This window comes from Motacilla alba, chromosome 12, assembly GCF_015832195.1.
Source record: "Motacilla alba alba isolate MOTALB_02 chromosome 12, Motacilla_alba_V1.0_pri, whole genome shotgun sequence".
Classification (NCBI taxonomy): domain Eukaryota; kingdom Metazoa; phylum Chordata; class Aves; order Passeriformes; family Motacillidae; genus Motacilla; species Motacilla alba.
The window spans coordinates 265,349-286,735 of NC_052027.1; the positions used below are offsets into that span (position 1 = coordinate 265,349).

The 21,387-nt window shown below is 48.2% G+C and overlaps 1 protein-coding gene and 2 long non-coding RNA genes across 10 annotated transcripts in view; 1 reads left to right on the forward strand and 2 right to left on the reverse strand.

The window, feature by feature from the left end:
• Positions 1–12,930, forward strand: part of TMCC1 (transmembrane and coiled-coil domain family 1) — a 72,212-nt gene extending 59,282 nt beyond the window's left edge. For all 8 annotated transcript variants that reach the window (XM_038148836.1, XM_038148837.1, XM_038148839.1 and 5 more), the window contains 2 exons: positions 6,333–6,468; positions 8,778–12,930. In XM_038148836.1, coding sequence (XP_038004764.1) covers positions 6,333–6,468; positions 8,778–9,092 — 451 coding nt within the window. In that variant the 3' untranslated portion in view covers positions 9,093–12,930. The remainder of the gene's footprint in view (positions 1–6,332; positions 6,469–8,777) is intronic.
• LOC119705926 lies at positions 1,923–6,325 on the reverse strand. The gene is made up of 2 exons (XR_005258356.1): positions 2,573–6,325; positions 1,923–2,098 (listed from the first exon to the last, which is right to left on the reverse strand). It is a non-coding gene; the product is annotated as an uncharacterized LOC119705926 (long non-coding RNA).
• LOC119705925 lies at positions 9,843–15,360 on the reverse strand. The gene is made up of 2 exons (XR_005258355.1): positions 13,287–15,360; positions 9,843–10,351 (listed from the first exon to the last, which is right to left on the reverse strand). It is a non-coding gene; the product is annotated as an uncharacterized LOC119705925 (long non-coding RNA).
• Between the last annotated feature and the right edge of the window lie 6,027 nt (positions 15,361–21,387).

The window sequence follows — 21,387 nt, forward strand, 5'->3', positions numbered from 1 at the left end:
CCAGAGTTGGGGATGGTAGTGCTCAGCAGGCTGTTCCCAGCAGCCTGATTCAAGTGGATAGTTCTGAGGTCTTCTCAGGACTTTTCCCTCCCAGTCTGCCTTTTATAAATATTGCTATCTTGCTGCTCACCTCCCTCTCTGTACAAGAAAGAGATTGTAAGGAAAAAGGTTATTTCAAAATGTTTTCAAGATAAAAAGTGAAGCTAAAGAGGGCTAATAAGGTGTCCCAAACCCAGGAGTACATTGATGCAATTACTGTTATCAGACAGTGCTTTGCCCTGCAAAAAATCCTGAAAATGTTTGGATCAAAGCAAATGACAGGGAACTAATGTGGACATGACTTGACCCTGCCTTCTCCAACACTCAGATCCATATCTACCAGAGAAAGAAACATTCCAGCTTTCTTCAGGTTCTCTAAAGCCCATGTGCCAAAACTAAGGTATCCCTTCCCTTCTCTGCTCAGTCCACAGTGGCAGCACTCGGGGAAATGAAGTTGAATTACATGTCAGATACTGACAGTGCTCTTGTGGAGATTATAGGGTGCTAGAAGCAGGTGACCCATGTTTCCATCAGTCCTTCACTGGAAGGAATGGAAAGGTGGAGCAGTTGCTGCAGTACTGCTGATCCCTGATGAAGTCACAGGGGAGAGGTGACAGTGGCCTTCAGTAAGGCAGCCTGAACTGACTGCCCCCAGCTCCCTGCTGAGGAAAGCTGCCCATGGAGAGGTGCTGAGGGAATACTTCCCTTTCCTTGCTGGGTGGGAGAGGCTCTCTGCAGACTTCCCTGTGCTGTCCTGCCAAACACCTGACATCCCCCCACGCGCATGCTGGGAGCAAGGGCTTGACTCCAGGCTCTGAAGGGATGAGTTACTAGCTGCCCTTTTGCAGGCATCCCAGACAGGATTCTTAAACTTTAAATAACAAATGCAAAGACCAAGCCCTTGTTCTGATGAAGGACAGTATGCTGTTGTCATGAGGTTCTTTATGGCCTTCATTACTTTGCCAGGATGTGAAACACCACCTGAAAGGCACAGCAGAGCTGCTGGGGGTGTGTACAGGCTTGCTGAAGTGCCCTGTGCCACTCGCTGCACTGGTTTGTGCAGCGTTACATGGAGTTGCCCTACAGCTCTTTAGACATGCTGATGCCAAAACATTGGGAAAACTCTGGAAAAGGCTAACCTGCTAGGATCTGGTAGAGACAGCAGGCTCTCAGTGTGCTTTGCAGAGTTTGGGCAAACAAAGCCAGACCAACACTACTTTCTAATCCTACTTTGCAGTAATCATCAGTTTGACTGAAACCAGCAACCAGCACAGCAGCTTTGGTTCCTTGTGCCTCAGTGTCATCAAGTCATCCCAAAGCGATGCGGAGCTGGATCTTCTGCTCCTCAGCAGAGAGGTGCTGTTGTCTCTTGCTGTGTAGGTTGTTGTTTCACACATACAGCTGCAGCCATTCATGGTGGAATGCTAAATGCAAGCACAGCACAGCTGAAGGAGTGGCCTGGAAGTACAATAGCAGACCTTGGGGACTGATGTGTGCTGTCAGCTAAGCGGGCTGGTTACTGCTCAGCACCTCTGAGCAAGGTTCACGTAGGTCCCATACTAGTGCACCATGAAGTCATATCTGTTATGTGCCATTAACCTTTGCAGAGCACTCCCCTGAGGTCAGCCCAGACCCCAAACACTAACCAAGGCAGCCTGGAGTGAAAAGCAGGGAGAATCTGCATTCGGCTTATAAAAGCTTAAGACAGTAATTTAGACCTGTCATTTGGAATGTTGATGCAAATTAATTAAAGGTGTGACCTTTAAAGAGGACCAGTTAAACCACACTGTGCCCTTGTCTGTGTGGGTAACTGCATAATCAGCAAGAGCTCATGGGTTAATCACGGTTAGATGACTACAGGACTATACAAATGTAGATTCTTGTTTTTATATCTTCTGTATTTTGAACCATCACAATGATAAAAGCTGACATCACCTTAGAAGTGGAAGGTGACATGATGTGTCCAAGGGCACAGGGCACTGCTGCCTTGGGAGGGAAGGGTGGTGCCTGTTCCTCCTGCTGGAACCCCTCTTGCTCCTCAGCTCTCTTCAGAAAAAAGCTAAAAGAAGGGAAAGGAAGTTGTGGTTTAATGCTGGCAGGCTGGGGATTCAGATTAATCATAATTGGCTTTAAAAGTTGTAAATATCTCCTAACTCTGCTCTCTTTATGGGAAGCTTTCAAAAACAAACACAGAGTTGGAGCTTAAAAAAAAGTTTTTGGAGAAGTCTTTTTCTTGTCAGGTGACACTGAGTGTTTGCATTGTACCTGGAAGCTGGAACAAAGAACTTGCCATGACATTTTCTCACCTGGTCTTACTCCATTTCCTCTTTCTTAAATCGTCTACTGTTTTGTAGGTTCTGATCTTTTTTCCCGTTTTTGTTTGCGCAGTTTCTGTTTATCAGCCATGGCTTGCCTCACAGGTTTTCCATGACCTCCTTCATCTCCTCCTTCCCCTCTCCCTGCTTCCAAATCTTGTCTACCACTCCATGTGGCTGCCGGTTTGCTAACCCTAGTCTCTGAGGCAGGGACTCACCTGTCCAGTTGCTCCAGTTCTCCTGCCCTGCTGCAGGCCTGGCAGCAGCATGGCAAGGCCATGGTGGGCTGTGCTGCCCAGCACGTGCTGGCCCCAGAGCACTGCTCTGCTCTGCTGGGGCTGAGCCACTGAGGAAGGAAGAGTCTGACGGTACTTGGCCATCATTGTTTTCTTCTGCACCGGGAGCAGGCCTGAAATGGCTTGTTGCTAATCTCATTATTGGAAGGTGGCAGTTGTTTACTGGTACGAGCAGGGACTTTCTGTGCTATCGAGACTGAAATAAAGTTCCTGCTGAGTATTTTCATCTTGCTTGTCCCTTCAGGAACCTGTTTGTACGTGGCAAAACCATAAGCTCACATATTTGGAGTGTGGCCAGTCTAAGGTTTTGGGTTTCTTCCCAAGCCTGACAGACTTGGAAAGGGCATTTAGGTCTCCCATGCTCCTGTCAGAAGAAAACCTTCAGCCGAAAGGCTAGTCACTGGTGCTCCCATTTGTCTGGGTTCTAATGTAGTCTAATTGTCACACTTCAGTCTGTCCTCATGATGTGTTTTAAAAGAGATCAAAGGAGCTAAACCTCTGAGGTCTGGGAGGGTTGGCAAGGCTGTTCTGGAGTGTGGCTGGGCAGTGGAGGCAGCGTGTTGGTGCTCACCCAGCCAGGACAGCACCAAAACATCCCTGCAAAGCTGTCTGTCCTCCTTCCAGGGAGACTCGGAGCTGGAAGTACAGGGATGTGTGCGGGTGTCATGAGCAGCTCGTGCTCCCTATTGGGAGCAAGCTCTGTCCTTTGTGTGTCCTTCTAGATTAAGACTTGGAGCATACTACAAATAATTTCTGGTTTTAGCTGTTTACTCCACTATCGGAAGCAGTGTGTTCAGTAGCATAATGATGTATTTAGTGACAAATAAAGATTACATGAAGGTTTGTATGACATTGGTATAAAAAGAAAAAGGTCCATCTTGAGAGACATCTGAAGACAGGTACTAAACTTCATTCACAGTCTACTGCAGACGTCTTTGTAGCATTACTTTGATCAGTTTCTTTACTCACCATAGCACTGAGTGCAGATCAAATGTCTTCTTTTATTACGTCCCTCCCTTCCATATGCTGTGTTAGCTGTGCATTTTGCAACTATTACTTTAAAATGCCTTAAAGCTTTTTGAAAAAATGGGATTGTCATAAATGTGTTTCTGAGCCTTTTTCAGACCACTTTCGCAGTTCCCACACAGTAGCCTCAGAAAACATGTGGAAATACAACACAGCTATTTGAAATGAAGTGTTCCCATATCCCACACTTGAGCCAAGCACCCCAGCTATTTACTGTGTCCGTAGGAACAGCTCTGGTGATCTCTCTGATACTTGTGACAGGCAGCATTGGTCTGCTGCACAGAGACATTTCAGGGCTGGAGCTTGTTCTTTTAAAGAGAAATTTAAAAGATTTTTAATAGTAACAAAATAGTTCTTGAGGCGTTTTCCGTACATGAAGTGGGACTTGATTATTCAGGGCACTGCTATATTCACAGAAAAGTTTAGTTTGTTCAATAGACCCTGGCACGGATGAATTAGAGGCATGTATTTCATCCTAACCCTCTTGACAGGTAGCCTGTCCCTTTTATTTGTGTAATACTCCCACTTAAATGCAAACCAGCTTTCAATAGGGAAACCCTGGTTCTGGGCCCCGCAAGTGCTTTTTAAATTTGAACACCAGTAGAATGCAGCTGGGAAAAGTTATTTTCTAAATTGTCAATATTGGGACAAGAAGTGAAAAGAAGCTGAATGGAGGATGTGTCATTTAAAAAATAAGTCAGGGTAGGTTAGTGGGGGCAGGGATGTGGGGTTTTTTTTAAATAACCCAGTTCTAGCAGTTGCCTGACACAGTGAGTTCTGGAAGTGCAGGTGATTCTTGGATGCAAACTGCAGCAGTTCTGGTGTTGAGCAGGGAGGGAAGTGTGGATTGGGAATGAGCTGGTTGTTCTGCAGTCTCCAGGGCAGGAAGATTGGAGCCAACCCTTCTGCTAATCATGTTCTGTTTAAACTCTTAACTATACAGATTAGCAGGGTTTCCTTATGTTTCCTGTAGATTGAGGTAGTTTTGAAGTTATTAAAATACAATTGTTTCCTGTTAGAGAACAGGATTTAAGCTGCTTGGCAACAGCTGCTTTATGAAAGGTGTTTATGTGAGAGGAGGTTAAAAAATACAATCATGCTGTTTTCAGAAATGCTTAAGTTTCTTTTTGTGTAAAAAAAAAACACTGCTGAATTTTGTAATAAAGTAATAAACTGAATATATTTCAAATAATTGATGCTGCCTTTGGGGCTTGGAGTGGGTTTAGTTGTGATTTTTTGGTTGTTGGCAAGTTTTGTTGTCAGTTTTAAGTTGTGTGGGAACAAAGGGCAATATTAATTATCTGGGCTCCTTCTTCATTAGTCTTCACATGGCCATTCCCTTGTCAGTCCTGGGAAACCAGTTCTCTGGTGTGTCCCGGCACAGTTGCAGAGCTCTTCTGGCACCTTTCTGGGCTCAGCCATGTCAGCTGGCAGTTGTCTTGGTTTCACTGCTGGTTGACCACATGCGTTTTTACTGCTGCAAATTGTCATGCTGTGTCTGACTCTGTCTTACTTTAAAATAATACTGCATTGGGAACATAAACGAAAATTCTTTTCATACTTGTCTGTTAAAAACAAAACCCTAAGACTGTTTTTAAAGGCTGGCTTTTGACTGCAGATTCTAAAACACAAAATCTGGAAAAAAACAAGAAGCAGGATTTGTGTCTTAGTTTCAGAACTTGCAATTAAATTCTTCATTCTAGATAAATATTTCTTATTAATCTTGTGGGGATTTTTTGGTAGGAATTAAATTCAGTGGAGTCAAAAGAAAACCAAAATTTAAACAAGTAATTATCTCTGTGGTTAACTCCTTAGAAATGTCTTGGTTATTAGTACCAAGATTCAGATGATAAGGACTGTGTGGTAAGCTTTTTCCATCTGCTACAATGAGTAGACAGTGGAAAAAGCCCAATGGCCACCACAGCTGTGTCCATACCTTTGTTACCATCAGAGCTACCATTTCAGTTAATTTATAACTCTCTTAGGGAGAAGCAAAACTTTATCTCTCAGAATTGTTATAACTCGGTTTGTTTAAGCAACCCTCTTCCTCGGGACTGCTCCTGATCCATTCACCAGGAGCAAACTGAAAAATAAGCCTGCAGGTTAGTGATTCATGTGTCCTTCTTACAAATTATGTGATGGTATTTGCTTGTTAAGTTGCATCATTCATGGGAGATAAAGGAAAAGCAAATCAAAGATCCATGTGACCTCATGCAGAGATCAGACAGTAACACCATATTCTCTGAGGCATCAGTCACATGTCATTTCCGTGTAATTTTTATGCCCATTACTGTTCCAAGTGTAGATAAAAATGCTTAGGAGTGTATGGTATTAGAAGGGAACTGTTTGGTTTACACAGAAGTTTGGTGAATATCTCATTCTATTCTTATTCTGTCCTCCATTTCTTGCATCACTTAACAGTTCCCATGTAATTGTGTGTTTTCTCCAGGTTAGGAACAGTATCACAGAGTTTACCTGGTAGAAAGAAGTAATTCCCAGCAAGAGGGCATTAGTGCTGGAGTGTGCTGTGTGCTGACTGAGGCAGCCCTGCTGGTTTCAGTACACAGGCCATGGTGTTCACTGCTTGCTTGTCACTGGTGTCATTTTGCCGTCCTCTTCTCATTAAAGCCATTATATCATGTGTTGTCATTTCTAGATGTGAAAGACTTGAAGAGCAGTTAAATGACCTGACTGAGCTCCACCAGAACGAGATCCTCAATTTAAAACAGGAGCTGGCCAGCATGGAGGAAAAGATTGCCTATCAGTCTTATGAGCGAGCCCGGGACATCCAGGTGGGTGACAGAAGCAAGGACCCAAGTCCTGCCCTTTGCCTGCTCTTTCAGGAACTCATTCACTTTTGAAGTACACCTGCACTTCAATATATGATTTTAATCCTTGTAGCTTTATTGCTAAACTGCTGCATTCCAAAAGGTCCTTTTTCCATCTCTGACCTGTGGGTATCTCTCCAGGTAACCTCCTCCGTAAAACAGGGCTGTGTCCCACGCAGAGGGAACCTGCTGCTCAGCTGGAGCAGAGTAGGAGCCAGAGCCCACTTTTTGTGCAGCCTTTTGTATTAGACACTCAATGGGCCGTGACTCAAACGCTTTTTTACAGTTTTGTTCCCAGTACACGGCCCTGGGGTGTGGTTGTGTCACTGATTTTACAGCAATGGTCACATATATCTAAGGAAAAATGGCTTTCTGTGTGCACTGCATAGAGTCAGGAAACAATTGTTTCTGTTGGCTTTGAAGAAATAAGGTGTTTCTAAAAGAAAAGTTTCTTTTAGTATGTTAAAAAGGCTGTGAAACAGAGGTCTTGAAGTTGGAGGCCCTCCTAGAAAGCAAAGCAGCTGCTGACCCTTACAGAGAAAGGCCTATTCAGAAACAAGTCTCTTGACTATTATAAGTACTTGCTGTGGTAGTTTTAACAGATATCTCAGTTCTGATTGATGATGGGAGATATTTGTAGTGTGAGCAGAGAGTTGTAGGTTAAGAGTTCTCCCTTTTTCCTGCCAAGGTACGTCAGCCAGGTGATTTCCTCTGAAGACCAAGCAGGCTATGCTGTTCACACACCAGCTGCAACTCCGGTTGTCAAACGTTCTCCCGGGTCACTGCTGTTTGGGGCAGCTGAGCAATTCTGCCCTGTGCTTTCAGGGGTCTTAATCAAGGAGACACCCTCGTGTTTCATTGACCCCCACAGACATGATACAGTGAGAAATGTACCAGGTGACAATGACCTTTAAGTTAAATTTAATCAGTGTCTGTGGACAGTGGCACAATGGCCCTGGCAGTGTAAACAGGAGGCTCTCCCTTGGGGGAGTGTTACAACAGTCAGGTTTTGTTCTCCTCTCTAAATTCAGATGGCAAGAAGGTTGAATTGAAGTGAGGATTTCTCAACAGGCTTTTTTTAATCTTCATTGTATGATTCAGTACTTTTAGTGTAAACTTAAAAGTTGGGACAGCCTATTTCTCAGCACTGCTGGGGAAGTGTTTTGTTGTATGAAAAACTATTTAAGAGCAAGGGCTACTGTTGCAGGGGAACAGTCCTGGTTCCTTTTTTGGTGATCAGTCTGGGAAGGACTGCTGCAGACTTGTATATCGTATTTGCAGTTGGCCTATGTGTCTGGAAAAGGTGATTCCGAGGGAAGATTTGTGGAAATATTGTAACTTGGTATTTTCAAGAGCAGAAGTCTCTCTTGGTGTTAATTGCCTGAAAACCTCTCTCCTTCTCCCTAGCCCCCTGCATTGTATGTCACCAGTGTTTTAGTGCAGGTTGGGTTGGTCCAGTTGGGGTTCAGCCTGGTGAAAAGGTCTGACAAATCCCCCTTGAGTCAGTGGGGCTTTAAAGAGGTGGGTTTGTGTAGGTTAGTCTTCTCCTTCCACCTCCTTTCATTTTGCCTCTTCCTGTAGGCAGTTCTATAAATCTCATGCTTCTTACCCTTCTAGATGTGTTTCCCCAGCCGTCAGAGAGTCAGCTGGAGCTATGCCAGTGCCACAGCCTGCTGCAGTCTGGAGAAGTTATCCTTCCTGCAATGGCAGCTGTGCAGTCCCAGCCCTAGTGCCCCTCAGACCTTTCTCTGAGCTCACAGCTCACTAAGCAAGGGGAACACAGCTGAGCCTTTGGTAGTTATTTTTGTTGTAATTTTCTGTGAGGTTGTCTAGTTTTCTGCAAAGGGGTCAGAAAAGCATGAGTGACTCCAAGGGAGGTGATGGAAGTTGAGGTTCGGGGAATGCACATCCCTGAAGAAGATTTCTGGCTAGGCACAGCCCCTCTGTCCTCTGAGTGGCCTCTTGGAACCAAAGCTGACGTGACCAGGTGGCTGGGTAGCCCCCTTCAGGCAGAAGCTGTGGGGTTTCCCAGCCTAGCAGCTCCATGTCGAGCCTTCTGGGTGGGGATGAGGCGCCGTGGTGTATTGCAGGCTGCAGTCAGCAAGGGGCTTCTCACCTTGGTTATGGGAAATGGCACTGCTTCCTCTGCTGCTGCTGCAGGGCAGGAGCTCAGTGCACGAGCAGTGTGAGGTGAGGGGACGGTCCTGACTTGGCCTGGTTGCTGAGGTAACAGATGTGAACTTGAGTGACCCAGTATGTGCTCTTGCCCACAGGAGGCACTGGAAGCGTGTCAGACGCGCATCTCCAAGATGGAGCTGCAGCAGCAGCAGCAGCAAGTGGTGCAGTTGGAGGGGCTGGAGAATGCCACGGCCAGGAACCTGCTGGGGAAGTTCATCAACATCTTGCTGGCTGTCATGGCTGTCCTCCTCGTCTTTGTCTCCACTGTGGCTAACTGCGTTGTGCCCCTGATGAAGACTCGCAATAGGACGTTCAGCACTTTATTTATAGTGGTTTTCATTGCCTTTTTGTGGAAGCACTGGGATGCCATCACCGGCTACTTGGAACGATTCTTGTCTCCCCCCAGATGATGGTGGCAGGAATGGGCTGCGCCGCTCCCTCCTGGCGCTCTTGGTGAGCAAGTGTGGCAAAGATTAGTCAGCAACTACTCTGCTGAAGTTTTAAAGTGTCCCGAGTGAATTTGTTTACATTTAGAATAACGTTTTTTCTCTGCAAGATGCATTGCAATAGTATTTTTTAGATTTTATTCAAGAACTTTTGGCGAGAATCCTGGATAATTTTTATGTAGCATGGTTCTCTTTGGATGCAAATCTTAAGATTCTTTAAAGTGTACAAAAGAAATGAATAAAATACAGAAATCTGGAGCATACCAATGGGCAATTTAAATTGTGGCTTGAACTACTGTACTAAACCTGTCAAGAAGAAGAGAACGTGGTTAGCTTAAGATGAGCAAAGCTCAATCTAGTGCACAGCCTTGAATGATGGTACCACAGCAAACCTGTAACACTAAACCTTTACTGTGAAGTCTGCTCACATTCCATGTCTGAGTGTATGCGTTGAGTGGTTTCTTTCCTTAACAAGAGAAAAACAACAACGTGTGGATCCCTCTCCCAGCTCAGCATCTGGGTTCGCCGTTTGTGTTAACCTGACTTCAGTAACTTTCTGTAAGGCTGGCTAACTTGGCTGAGTATATGGAGTGGAAGCCTCATGCCATATACAGTAACTGCACAGTCGTGCTACAGTATTTTGAAGTAGTCCTTGAAATACATATACTCTTTAAGCAGAAGCCCTTGGTCGCACTTTTAAGGTTTTTTTTTAATATATATATATATTCACAGATTTAAAAAAAATCCGAACAGCATACTTGAAGAGTGTAATACTCAAACTCTCAGTGCTTCCTTATTGTTTCTAATAGGATTTTTTATTATAATTATAATTATTATTATTATTATTATTGGGGGTTTTTTTTTGAAGGGGTTGGGAGGGTCATTACTTTTTTTTCTTTCAAATAAAGAAGTGATGTTTTTAAATGAAGAAATGCGTGAATAATTGTGAGCCGTCTTGTCCTGAAGCAGTTCTGAGGAGGGCAGAGAGTAGTTTCTAGTGTCAGCCTGTCAAATGCAGCACTGTCCATATGTCATTTGTCTGTCCTCCTGAGCTTGAAGATGCAGCATCATGGAGAACATCTGTCTTCTCCACACCTTTTTGTCATGCAGGGCTTTTTTTCCTTTTTCCACATGTGAAGGATGATATGTTTGTATTTTTTGTTTCATGTCATCTCTCATTCCTCGCCTCAAGATAAGAGCAAGGAATTTCTGTTCATCTCTTCCTAGAGAAAAGACAGGTTCTTTTGAGGAAAGAAATACTGACTCAACAGTTCACTTAACAGAATGGTTATCTCAAAAATAGTTCTAACTAAAAAAAAAAAAAAAAACCCTGAAAAGTGAAACCAAAGTTTTCCTCCTGTCAGGCTCTGGTAAGATTATTTGTGTGTCTGTGTCTGTGGTGTGCCATCCTCTTTTTCAGCCACAGGGGCCAGCACTTGGTGCAGACACCTTTTCGAATCTCGAAAGGAAATGTCACCTTCAAATGTAACCCCAAGTCCTCACAATGTGCCATTGCTGGTGACCTGTTGGTACAGGCAGGCAGCCCTCAAGTCCAAGGAATCTGTGTTCATTCTGTGCTGATTTTTAACTGCTGTCCCTTTCACCATAACAGTGCCAAGATTCATCTTTTGTCTTCATGAAATCTAAAAAAAACCTCCAGGATTCTGTCAAAACCATTTATGGTGTTATGTCTTACTGTTTTCCTTCATTCCAGGATCAATTTCCCTCTAGGAATCAGATGTTGCCCAAGTGACTTAAACCAGTTGAAATCATACATGGGCATGTATGAGACATGTACAACATATATATACACACATACATGGGCATTGTGCTATGATGCAGATTCTGGGTTCTGAGAAATTCCCTCAAACAATAACAGCTTGAGTGTTTTCTGATTGCCAGCAAAGGCAAGCACTCCACTGTCCAACCATCTTTCTTCCTCCAAGGGTTCTTTTTTTCTGTAGTCACAGGAACCTCAGGTGCCCTTCCCCCAGGGATCCCAGTACACCTCTCTGTCACCATGTGCACTAATGTGCTCCTGTCCTAATTAAAACAAAGATTGACATTTACAGCTGACTCAAGCCAAAACTGCTTGTGCTTTCTGCAGTGCCACAGCCAGGGCAGAGGTGCGTGGCCATTCCCTCCCTTGCTCCTGGCTCCAGTGAGGCTCTTCTCTAGTGACTCACATTTCTTGGCTAACTATCATCTTGCCATTATGCAGGTTTTGTCAGAAACAAATGTGTGAATAACAGTAAGAACTGATTTGGCACATAACTGCAATACTTTGTTGCCTTTTTTTTCTGAAACCTGGCCTTTGTACTTCTTTTTCTCAGTCTTGTTCACGCTAGAATTGCTTAAGGTAGGTTTTTATGTGGTCAAATCAGGAAGGAGTTAAAAGCCAGTGTCTCTGGACGCTCAGTGTCTGTAGTATTTAAGGAACTGTTTGTCCCTCTTCTTTATATCCTGATTTCATTTCTTTTCTCAACTCTGTCATATTCAGTAAATACCATTTGTGAGCTTGCCAGAAAGTGCAGGCTTAATAGAAACTGACATCTCGGAACTCTTTAGTGAAGGCCATATAGATATGGGTCTGGACAAAGTGTCTGTCTCTTTCTCTCTCAACAGTTTCTTCCATTCCAGAAAGTTGTCTGCAGTAACGTCATGTATGATGCTGCATCCACTTCTCATATCCTAACACAACTGCCATGTGTTTTGCCTTTTGCACTAGCAGAACATTTTGGGGTTTTCCTCCCTCTTCAATTTGAAAGTCTGTGATGATTTCTGATAGCTTAATGATGATGTTGTTGGAAATGTGATTCTAGCTTTAAGGCTCCCTTTCTTTGTACATGGTTGTGTTTGCTTTCCTGATGGAGTGTTTCTGGGTGACGCGTAAAGGACAGTTTCTGCTGTGGATGTGAGTGTGTGTGTGAGTACCTTTAATAGCCTCCTCTGTAGATAAAAACTTTTTAGTGACCATCTCCGAGTTGCAGAATGTTTCCCAAAACATTTCATATTTGGAGTTGAAGTGATTCAGAAATTGCTTAGATGTGTTTAGCACATACTGCCTTGACACATAAAAAGGGAAAAATATAATGGACTGTGTAAGTTCCAAGAGCAGCACCTCCTCATTAACATTTGAGGGTTCAAGTAAAGTTCATCTGTTTCCCCCATTTCCTTCAATATAAAGAAAAAAGAAAATCTTGATGAAAAAGCCCCAAACTTTAAAAACTTTTATAAAGTCCTTTTTTCTCTCAGCATCATTTTTTTAGTTCAAGGATACTCAGCATGCTCCCAGCAGTTACTCTGTTGGTTTATTCCAATCCCACGTGTGCTTAGGTGGGATCAGATGAACTGCTGACTTAGGTGCGTATTACAGGAAAGCACAGTCTGTCAGCTTTGAAAATATGCATTTTTTAAATTAAAAAAAAATAAAAGGCATAACAAAAGAAGCCAAGCTACAAAGGGTTCAAGATTGAGTAGTTTTGCCAGTTTTTAAATGAATTCTGAAAGTGGCTAAAGAGTTACCCTGTGTGTCTGTGTTGTGTATGCCAGGTGGTATAGTCGTAGGCAATTGACTTAGCTGTAAGTGTGTTTTAAAAGTGTAAAAAAATAAACAGAAAAACTCACTTGCACGGGTTGAAAAGTACAGAAATGACACTTGTGAACGTAACACTGTAGTTTATAGATCTTAAGCTGCTAATTGTTGAGAGAGATTTACATTTGTCTTGTCTGATTGTCACAGATTTATCTGTGGCAATTTTACTGTATATAAAAAACTTTAAATAAAGACCTCAGCTATTAACACCGGTCTAGTTTGGATCTTTCCAGAGGGGCAGGGGCAGGGGAAAGGCGGTGCTGTCATGGAGAAGAAGAGGGGTGTGTCAAAACTGCTGAGCCCTGAGAGCTCAAAATGTGAGCAAGTTTTCCATAGCTCTGATTGTCAGACTTTGTCCTACACTCAGCCAGCCACACACCACTAGGGCGCAATGCAAATAAGCTGGTGTCAGTGTCTGGTCTTTGCAGGTAGAGGAAAGGAGCAGCAGCATTGCGTTCGACCTCATTGATCTTTTCCAGTCCCCTTGTGCCTGGGACAGCCTCTGGCAGGGTCCCTGCAGCCACACTGTGACTCAGTTTGCAGGTCGGTTCAGTCAGACTTACCCACGAAGTGTCTGTCTTGGAAGCACCAGAAGTTGGTCCTGTGTTTTTCCACTGCTGGTCCGTGGCCTGCCCTGTCCCAGATGAGAACAGCCCTTGCTTCTGTGGACTTTGTCCTTAAGGGATTTCAGGGCCCGCTCTGTGTGACATGCGTATTTAGAGGCAGGTGCAATTGCAGCATCGCCCATGTGTCTCAGGGAGCTTGTCATGGAGCGGTTCCAGGCCTAGCTCAGTTTGCATGAGGAAGGCTGCAGCTGGCGGGACAGCACTCCTTAGCAGAAAGCTCCCTCTCTCTGAGCAGGGGCAAGAGACTGCACAATGTTGGTTGAGCCCCTGCTGTAAACGAGGTGTTTCGGTAGTTTGGCTACCGTGTTTCATAGAAGAATTTCTGAATCCTTTATTATTTGTACAAACTGAAAGTGAGCAGATTCCTTACTGGTGTGGAGAAGATACTTGTTCCTCTTGGGTTTTGGTCATGTGGTATCAGGAACAAAGAGCCAAGAAGGGAATGGAAACAATATTTTACAGAGAAAAGGACTGAGTCCTTTTCTCTGTCTTCACAGAGATTCAAGTACTGTAAAATCATCAAGAGATCAAAAAGCAAGAGCAGCTGTTTGCAGGATTTTTCCCTCCTGTAATCTCCTCGCAACCAGAATGCAAATTCCAGCAGTTTATGGATGAAGCGAGTGCATGGTGCTGCTTTTGCTAGAGCTGTCTGGCTCAGGATGGGACACGGTTGTGAGGGTAAATGGTTCTGCATTCTTTTGGGAGGTCAGCTGAGAGGTGCTGGCTGTGGCTCAGGAGCAGCAGGGGGCCATGATGACCAAAGGTGAAAAGCACTGGCCTTCTACTCCCGTGTCAACAGATTTAATCTGATAATGTAGGGGATTAGGTGGTGTTACTCAGCTTTTTGGTTAGTCTGTGGGAAGTGGTTTGATAGCTCCACCCAGGTCCTGGGGAACAAACAGGGATATGGCAAGGGTACAGCCATGCTGGGTTGCAGCAGTGGAGGTGAAGAATTGGCTGATGTTTCTCACTGGAGCAGTCATTCTCCCCGGCCAAATAACATCACTTTGATGTGCTAATAGTGGATATTTTTGCAAGCAGCCAGCTCCCTACCACAAAATACCTGTCTTCAAGTTGTTTCTTAAACACCAAATCAACTGGTGTTTAAGTGTTGGTCAGTGGTTCATCAGCCTCAGTGGATCCTTCCTCACTGACTGGAGTTAGAAATAGGAAGAGGGCTCTTTGCTGCCTGAGTTAGCATGAAATAGAATATCCCAGGGCAAACCAGCTCTGCTGAGTGGCTCGTACTCTAGCCAGATCCCCTCCGAAATTAGGAGTAAGAGTCACCTTGAATGTGTTCTTGGCCTTTTTACCAGCCTTGTGCCAACCCTTGCCAAAGGGGAAAAAATAAGTAATATTGCCTGAGGAGAAGAGCCAGAGCAGGATGGGAAGATGCAGTGTGTTTTCAGCCCTCCTCCTCAGTGCAGCTGTTCCTGTAGTCCTGCCTACTTTCAGCTGATACTCTCCTTGCCTTACAACCAAGAGATCTGAAGGCATTCAAAAGTTCCTCCACTACACATAAAACAGTGTTTTCAGATTGAGGTCATTTATCAGACCTCTGTTGTGACAGCCTGAGGACACCTCTGGCTCCAAACCATTGTTTGAAGAACACCTTTACGCCTAATCCTAATTGTGATCGCTAGGGAGGAGGATGCCTGAGAGCCTGTCTGGCCAGGATAGAGAAGCAGATAAGTGTGACACCACATTGCGCTATCTGGTCAGTCAGCTCCTCAATTCCACCTGATCCTGGCACTGCTGACACATCTGCATGTCACCAAGGTGCTTCCCCAGTCCCTGAGGGTGAACAGGAGCTCTGTGCCAAGCCAGCTCCCATTCCTATTCCTCCTCAGCTCTGCTGAGCCCCCCCGAAGGGGATGGTGCTGACACCGATGAGCAGACTGAGGAGGAGGCAGCTGCTTGGTTTGCTCTGGGAAGGAGCTGTGACCAGAAAGCATGGCTCATCCTTGTCTCAGACACACCCTGAGAACTAAACGGGACATTTTACAAATATCCCATCCTGCTTACCTGGGCAAAGGATCCTGAGAAGAGAACAGGGATTGTATGAGGAAGCAGGTGACATTTCACTGATGGAGCACTCAGCAGAAAACATCTTCAAGGAAGCAACATCCCTCGACCCTCCTGATTGTTGTTTCACACACCTTGAAGCAGTTGCGACCCTTGTTATGGGTAAAATAGTCCTGTCCCACACTGCTCAAGAACTTGGGCTATGTTCCTCCAAAAATGTTTCTTTGAAAGATCGTTCGCTTTTTTCAGATCAGCTCTCCACCTCCATTGGGCGCATCGGCATTTCCCTCCACCTCTGGAAACAGACTGGCAGGTAGGTATCAGCTGGCATTCCATCTGTCCCGTCCATTGCTTTCCCAGCTGGCAAAGGCCGGTTGTTGCTGGGAGCGGCCAGACTGGCCCAGGCGAGGCCGAGTCTTCGCTACCCGGAGTGCCCAGAGCCGGGCCAGGGCCGGCTTTGCCCGCAGCTCGGGCGGGGGCAGCTCCCGGCCTGCGGGCGGGTGCGGGCAAAGCCGGCCCTTGGAACGGCGGGGAGCGCCCGAGCTCTCCGCCGAGCAGCGGCTGGGGCGGCCGGGAAGGAGCGGGAGCGCCTGCAGGGCACTGGGGCGCTGCTGCCGCGGGGTTATAGGGAGGGGATCTGGACCGGCTGCTGGGAACCCTTTTGATCTCGGAGTCACCGGAGGGGCCCTGAGGGCGGCGGCGGCTCCGACCCGAGCGCCGCGCGCCTGAGGGGACCCGGGCTCTGCCGCCGCCTGGCGGCGGAGCCTGGCACTGCACGTGCGCGCCGCCCGCGGTCTCCGGCGACCCCTGGCGGCCGCGCCCGGCAGCGCGCGCAGCGGCGGCGCGGGCCGGACTCCGCCCCGTGCCCGCGCACCCCGCACCCCGTGCCCGCGCCCCGCACCCCGTGCCCGCGCCCCGCCGTGCCCGCGCCCCGTGCCCGCACCCCGTGCCCGCGCCCCGCCGTGCCCGCGCCCCGCACCCCGTGCCCGCACCCCGTGCCCGCGCACCCCGCACCCCGTGCCCGCGCCCCGCCGTGCCCGCGCCCCGCCGTGCCCGCGCCCCGTGCCCGCACCCCGTGCCCGCGCCCCGCCGTGCCCGCGCCCCGCACCCCGTGCCCGCACCCCGTGCCCGCGCACCCCGCACCCCGTGCCCGCGCCCCGCCGTGCTCGCGCCCCACCGTGCCCGCACCCCGCCGTGCCCGCGCCCCGCACCCCGTGCCCGCACCCCGCCGTGCCCGCGCCCCGCCGTGCCCGCGCCCCGTGCCCACGCCCCGCCGTGCCCGCGCCCCGCCGTGCCCGCACCCCGCGCCGCCGTTCATGGGACATGCTTGACGGCTCTCAAATCAGCAGTCACATAAGGCTGAATGCTCTGCTTCTGTTGTTAAGCATGGCTGGGTCTGTGATTACAGTGAAAATCAGTCATTTGTCTGATCTGGACCTTTCCTTTCTTCTCCTCAAAGTGGGGCTGGAGTCTACAAAGATTTGCTGACAAGCTCCTCCCTGCTTCATCCACTGCAGCTCTGCTGGGCACTCAGACCTGATCTCCTGCTGCTGCCTCTCCTGCTCCCACTCCTGTCGTGATGTCTTTGCTCACAGTTCTGGCTCTAGAGGCTTGGTGTCTCCTCTGGCTCCCAGAAAACGTGCTGTCCTGTTTGCTGGCTTGTCCCAGAAACAAAGGGGAAACCGTGCTGATCAAGGCTCCCCACGCACCAGCCTCAGCCCTGCTCTATTGGCGTGGTGTCCCCACCTACAGAGCTCACACACAAAGGAACTTTTTCTTGGATGCTTCCTAAGAGAAAAAGAAATTGAAAAATCATATGAAATATTTTGTTTCTTCGAGAACAGGACAGAGAGAACATAGCAACAGTGGCTACATTGATAAATTCCCCATTTCCTGACACGGGCTGGGAAGGAGGGATCCCTGCAGTGGCAGGACTGCAGACTGATGGGGGCTGGAGGTGGCAGACAGGCCAGCTCAGCAGGCACATGGTAGTGCAAACAGAGCTGGCAGGCACAAGCTGCCTGTGGCTACGGGGCAAGATAAACCTTCAGATTTTCAGCCTGAAGGTGTTCCCTCCTATTAGCAAAATGCCTGTCATCCTTGTCCCACATCCCCCTCCGTGAAACTGCCAAGAGCTGCACCTCTGTCCAGGTGTTACCTACATTGTTAATTACTGGGGGCAAGGTGTGGCCCCATCTGAAAATGGGAAAGCTGTGGAGTGAGGGCTGTGGGGCCAGGGCACAAGTGTGAGTTGGGAATTGCAGGGAACTGGCTGGGAAAGGGCTTTTAGTTGAGCTGCTGAAATCCTTCCCCCTCTCCACATCAACAGAATGAAACTGGGGGTTCTGTGGGAACTGCTGATGGAACCCCGTACAGGAATTCAAGGAATGTAAAAGGTGAGAGAGCCGGCGCGTCCCGTGTGACCCCAAAGCAGTCCGGTGCCTGTGTCGGGAAGCTCAGCCCCGCAGAGGGCCCGGGGCCGGTGTGCGGGGCACGGGCGGCTCACGCAGCGCGGCAGCGGCGGAGCCATTCCTGCCGCGGGTGTTCCTAGGGAGCCCGGAGCCAGCTGCTGTGGAGGGCTGAGACACGGGGGCAGCCTCGGCTTTTCCTCTCTGCCGGCTGATGAGCACCAAGTGTGTGCAAAGCAGCCGTGAAGCTGGCCTTGCCGGGACCCCCTGCCTGATACGGAAACACGCTCAAGGCACGGTCTGTAGGTCAAGATAATCGCCCTTGCTAGGCTAACCTAAACGTGCTTTACACACGGATGTACCCGTGAGCAGCTGCGATAATGGCAGTGGAGTAGACACATTGCTATTATCTGGGTTACAAAGGGCTTGTATTTAATTATGCTCAATTTTCTTTCCCTGACGCTGAATTCCTGCTCTGGTGCAGGGCTCGCCAGTGCCCACAGCCCCAAAGCAGAAGCAGGCAGCAAGGCAACAGGTGCCTGCACCCCACAGCCCTGCCCAGATGCCCCCCTGGAGTGGCTGGAGCAGAGTCATCGCAGGCATCAAGCCCAAGCTCAGTACAGAGGTGCTGAAGGACTCCTCACATGACAGACAGCTTCCCGGGGACAGGGGGTGGGCGAGGCTCCTCCGAGATGGCTTGGCTCACACTTCATGCTGGTTTGATTGTGGCTGTGGCACCTGGCAGAGATGATCCACACTGCTGCCTTCTATTTTTAGGATTCCCCTTGGAGCATGTGCATGGAGTATCTGCTGTCCCTGCAGATCTTATCAGGGCAATGCTGAGTCTCAGCTGCTGGTAGACCACTGCCTCCCTCTCAGATGAAGGCATTGAGGAAGGTCACAGGCCCAGAGACAGCCAAGACCAGCCAGGACTGTAATGATCCTCCTGGCTACACCACTCAGACCAGAGGCGTCACACTGGGGTTTCCCCTTGCTGAGGCATCTCCCTGCACTGAGACCGGGGGCAGAGTGGGACGAGGTCAGTCCAGGGTACCCCTGCGAAGTCAGGGAGCCAGCAGCCCTGCTGTGTCAGCCACCAGCAGCTCAGAGAGCCGCTGCAGGAGTGGGGTGGATAGTGCTGGTGCCCCAGGTGCCTCCCCACAGTGACACCAGCCCACATCCAGGCTGCAGGCAAAGACTGAGCATCAGGAAACTTCTGATGGCCAGTGGGGGCCCTAAGACTCGCTGCTGGCTCCACTGGCAGCAGCACTTCAAGGCCCCACTGGACGAGCTCCCGTTTCTCCCAGAGGTGGGAGGTCTGGTGCAGGTTTTGGGAAGAGAGGGGGGGCAGAACAGAGCAGGAACTGACTGGGCTTTTCTTGCTGTGCTTCCTGTGGCCATCTCTCCTGTGAGACTAGACCACGGTTTTTAAGGGTGCTGGTTTTGCTTCTCTGTTAGCCTGCTCCAGCCCTGACTCACTTCCTTTCCCACTGCTGTGCCATTGGGAATGCTGAAGGATGTCCTTCTGTTCCCATCCTGGCGGCTGGCAAAGCAGGGACTGCTGTACTTGGTTAGCTCTGTTTCCTTCAGCACCAGCAGTGTCAGTAACTTGTCAGTCACCGACACAGGCTGAGGTTCAGGCTCCCCTAATCGCTGTTCCCCCCATGGCCTCCTGAGCAGCAGTGAGCCAACACTAATCAGTGATTGAGTTTGTGTTGTTTATTGTTGGCTTTCAGCTTGTGGGCTCTTGCCCAGGTTTGGTTTGGTTTTTTTTTCTGGAGCATCTGGAACCCCAGGGAATTTCTGACCGTGCAGGTAGTTGTCACAACATCCAGATTGTGACAACCCATCCCTGTCCTTTCAGGGGAGGTTCTGTGAAGGGCTGAAGATTTTCATCAAGTTTCTAACACAGGCTTGGAACTCTGGCTAAGAATGTGTTAATTAATACTCAGGGATCCTGCCAAGCAGCCTGGGAGGCCAGTCCTCCTCCAGCCAGGCATGGGGAGGTGAAATGACAAGGTCTCTGATGGTATTGCCTAGGGTCTCTTGTGAGGTGGGAGAGATGTTGGAGCACCTGCCATCCTCCAGTGCATCCCCTCTGTCCTGTGAGGGGCAGATCAGTTTTTGTCATGGTCAGAAAAAAAAAAAAAATCACAAAGCCTGGTTGCTCTTCCACCTTGAATTACTATCAGCTTTGACAAGCTTTGTCTCTTGGCTCCCAGGATACTGCCAGCTGAATCTAATGCTGTTGAATTGATAATATATCTAATCTGACTTTCTTGAAAATGCCCAGTATATGAGAGCTTCTGTTTTCCTACTTGAACCATCTTCCCTCGTTGCCTTCTTTCTCTTTCCCAGCTGGGGCCAATCTGTCCGGGAAACAGTCCAATTTATTTCCATCTGATGGGAGCGGATCCCAGCTCCATTCCTTCCGTCTACTTCAGAGTTGAAATCAGCCTAGGTCATTATTTTGAAATCCCTCATTTTCCTGCTCTGCATTTTTGCTGCAGCTTTTCTCCCTCATCGGAGGCATCAGTGGAAACACCTCCAAATATTTCTTTCTGAGGGGTTTTCCCAGAGCAGCCATCACGCAGTCAGCATGACCTGCATGACTGAGGTCCAGACAAGGTATTCCCCACAGTTTGGACCTTCCTGTGGTCTGACCACAGAAAAATCAGTATCCCACGTTGGATAAAACTTAAACTAGCAGGTCTGGCCAGGCCTCAGTCTTTCCACAATCATTCCCTGAGGGTCAAGGCACACAGCACTTTCTATCCTGTGGCACTCGTGGCTGCTGTCACCATGTGGGACAGCCAGGTCTCTGTTACTCAGCAGCATGTCGTTAATGGACCTGTCTGCTTTTGCTCCTGAGGGGCTCCCCTGGTTGGGCCCTGGGCCTGGCGCGTTGGCTCTGCCAGTGTGGGGCCACCAGTGCTGCTCCCCCTGCTCGTGTGGGGAGGATTCGCTGTTCTGCTCCACTGCCCTCCTCCACTTGCCGTGGTGCCTACCTGCGGCTGCAGTGGCACCTCTGAAATGGGCCCTGAGCTGCTTCTAACTTTATTCTGGTGACAAGAGAATCACAGCTGAATTGTCCAGTTTATGGATCTCTGAGTAAATTAACTGTGATTAATAAGCCGCTGCCAGAATGAACCACCCTGCAGGCTTATCTGTATAATCCCTGTTTGTGTGTTTAAAGAGTGACAGGAGTGCCAAAAAAAAATCCAGACAAAAAGATAAAGGCTGAAGATGCAGGATGGTGTCTTGAAAATTTAATTTAGCAGAGAAAATATCCCTTCTAAAACCACTTTATTAACTGCTGTCAAGTGACAGCCATTTGGCCTTCACGAGCTGTGGATGAATTCAGCCCAGTTGGGTCAGACTGCTCTGGAGTGTGGCGTGTGCCACGACCCAGGCCCTTCCCTGGGCTCTGGGTGCATAAAATCTGCATGATTGCTCTGCAATGGGGCTTGTCAGCAGGGACTGCAGCTGGGTTATGAATCACTTTAATTTGTCATGTGAGCTGGTTTCACACCAGCATGTCTGGAGGGAAAATGCTGGAAAACTGGGGGAGGGAGGAGAGGGGGAATGTTGGATGCTACCCTCCT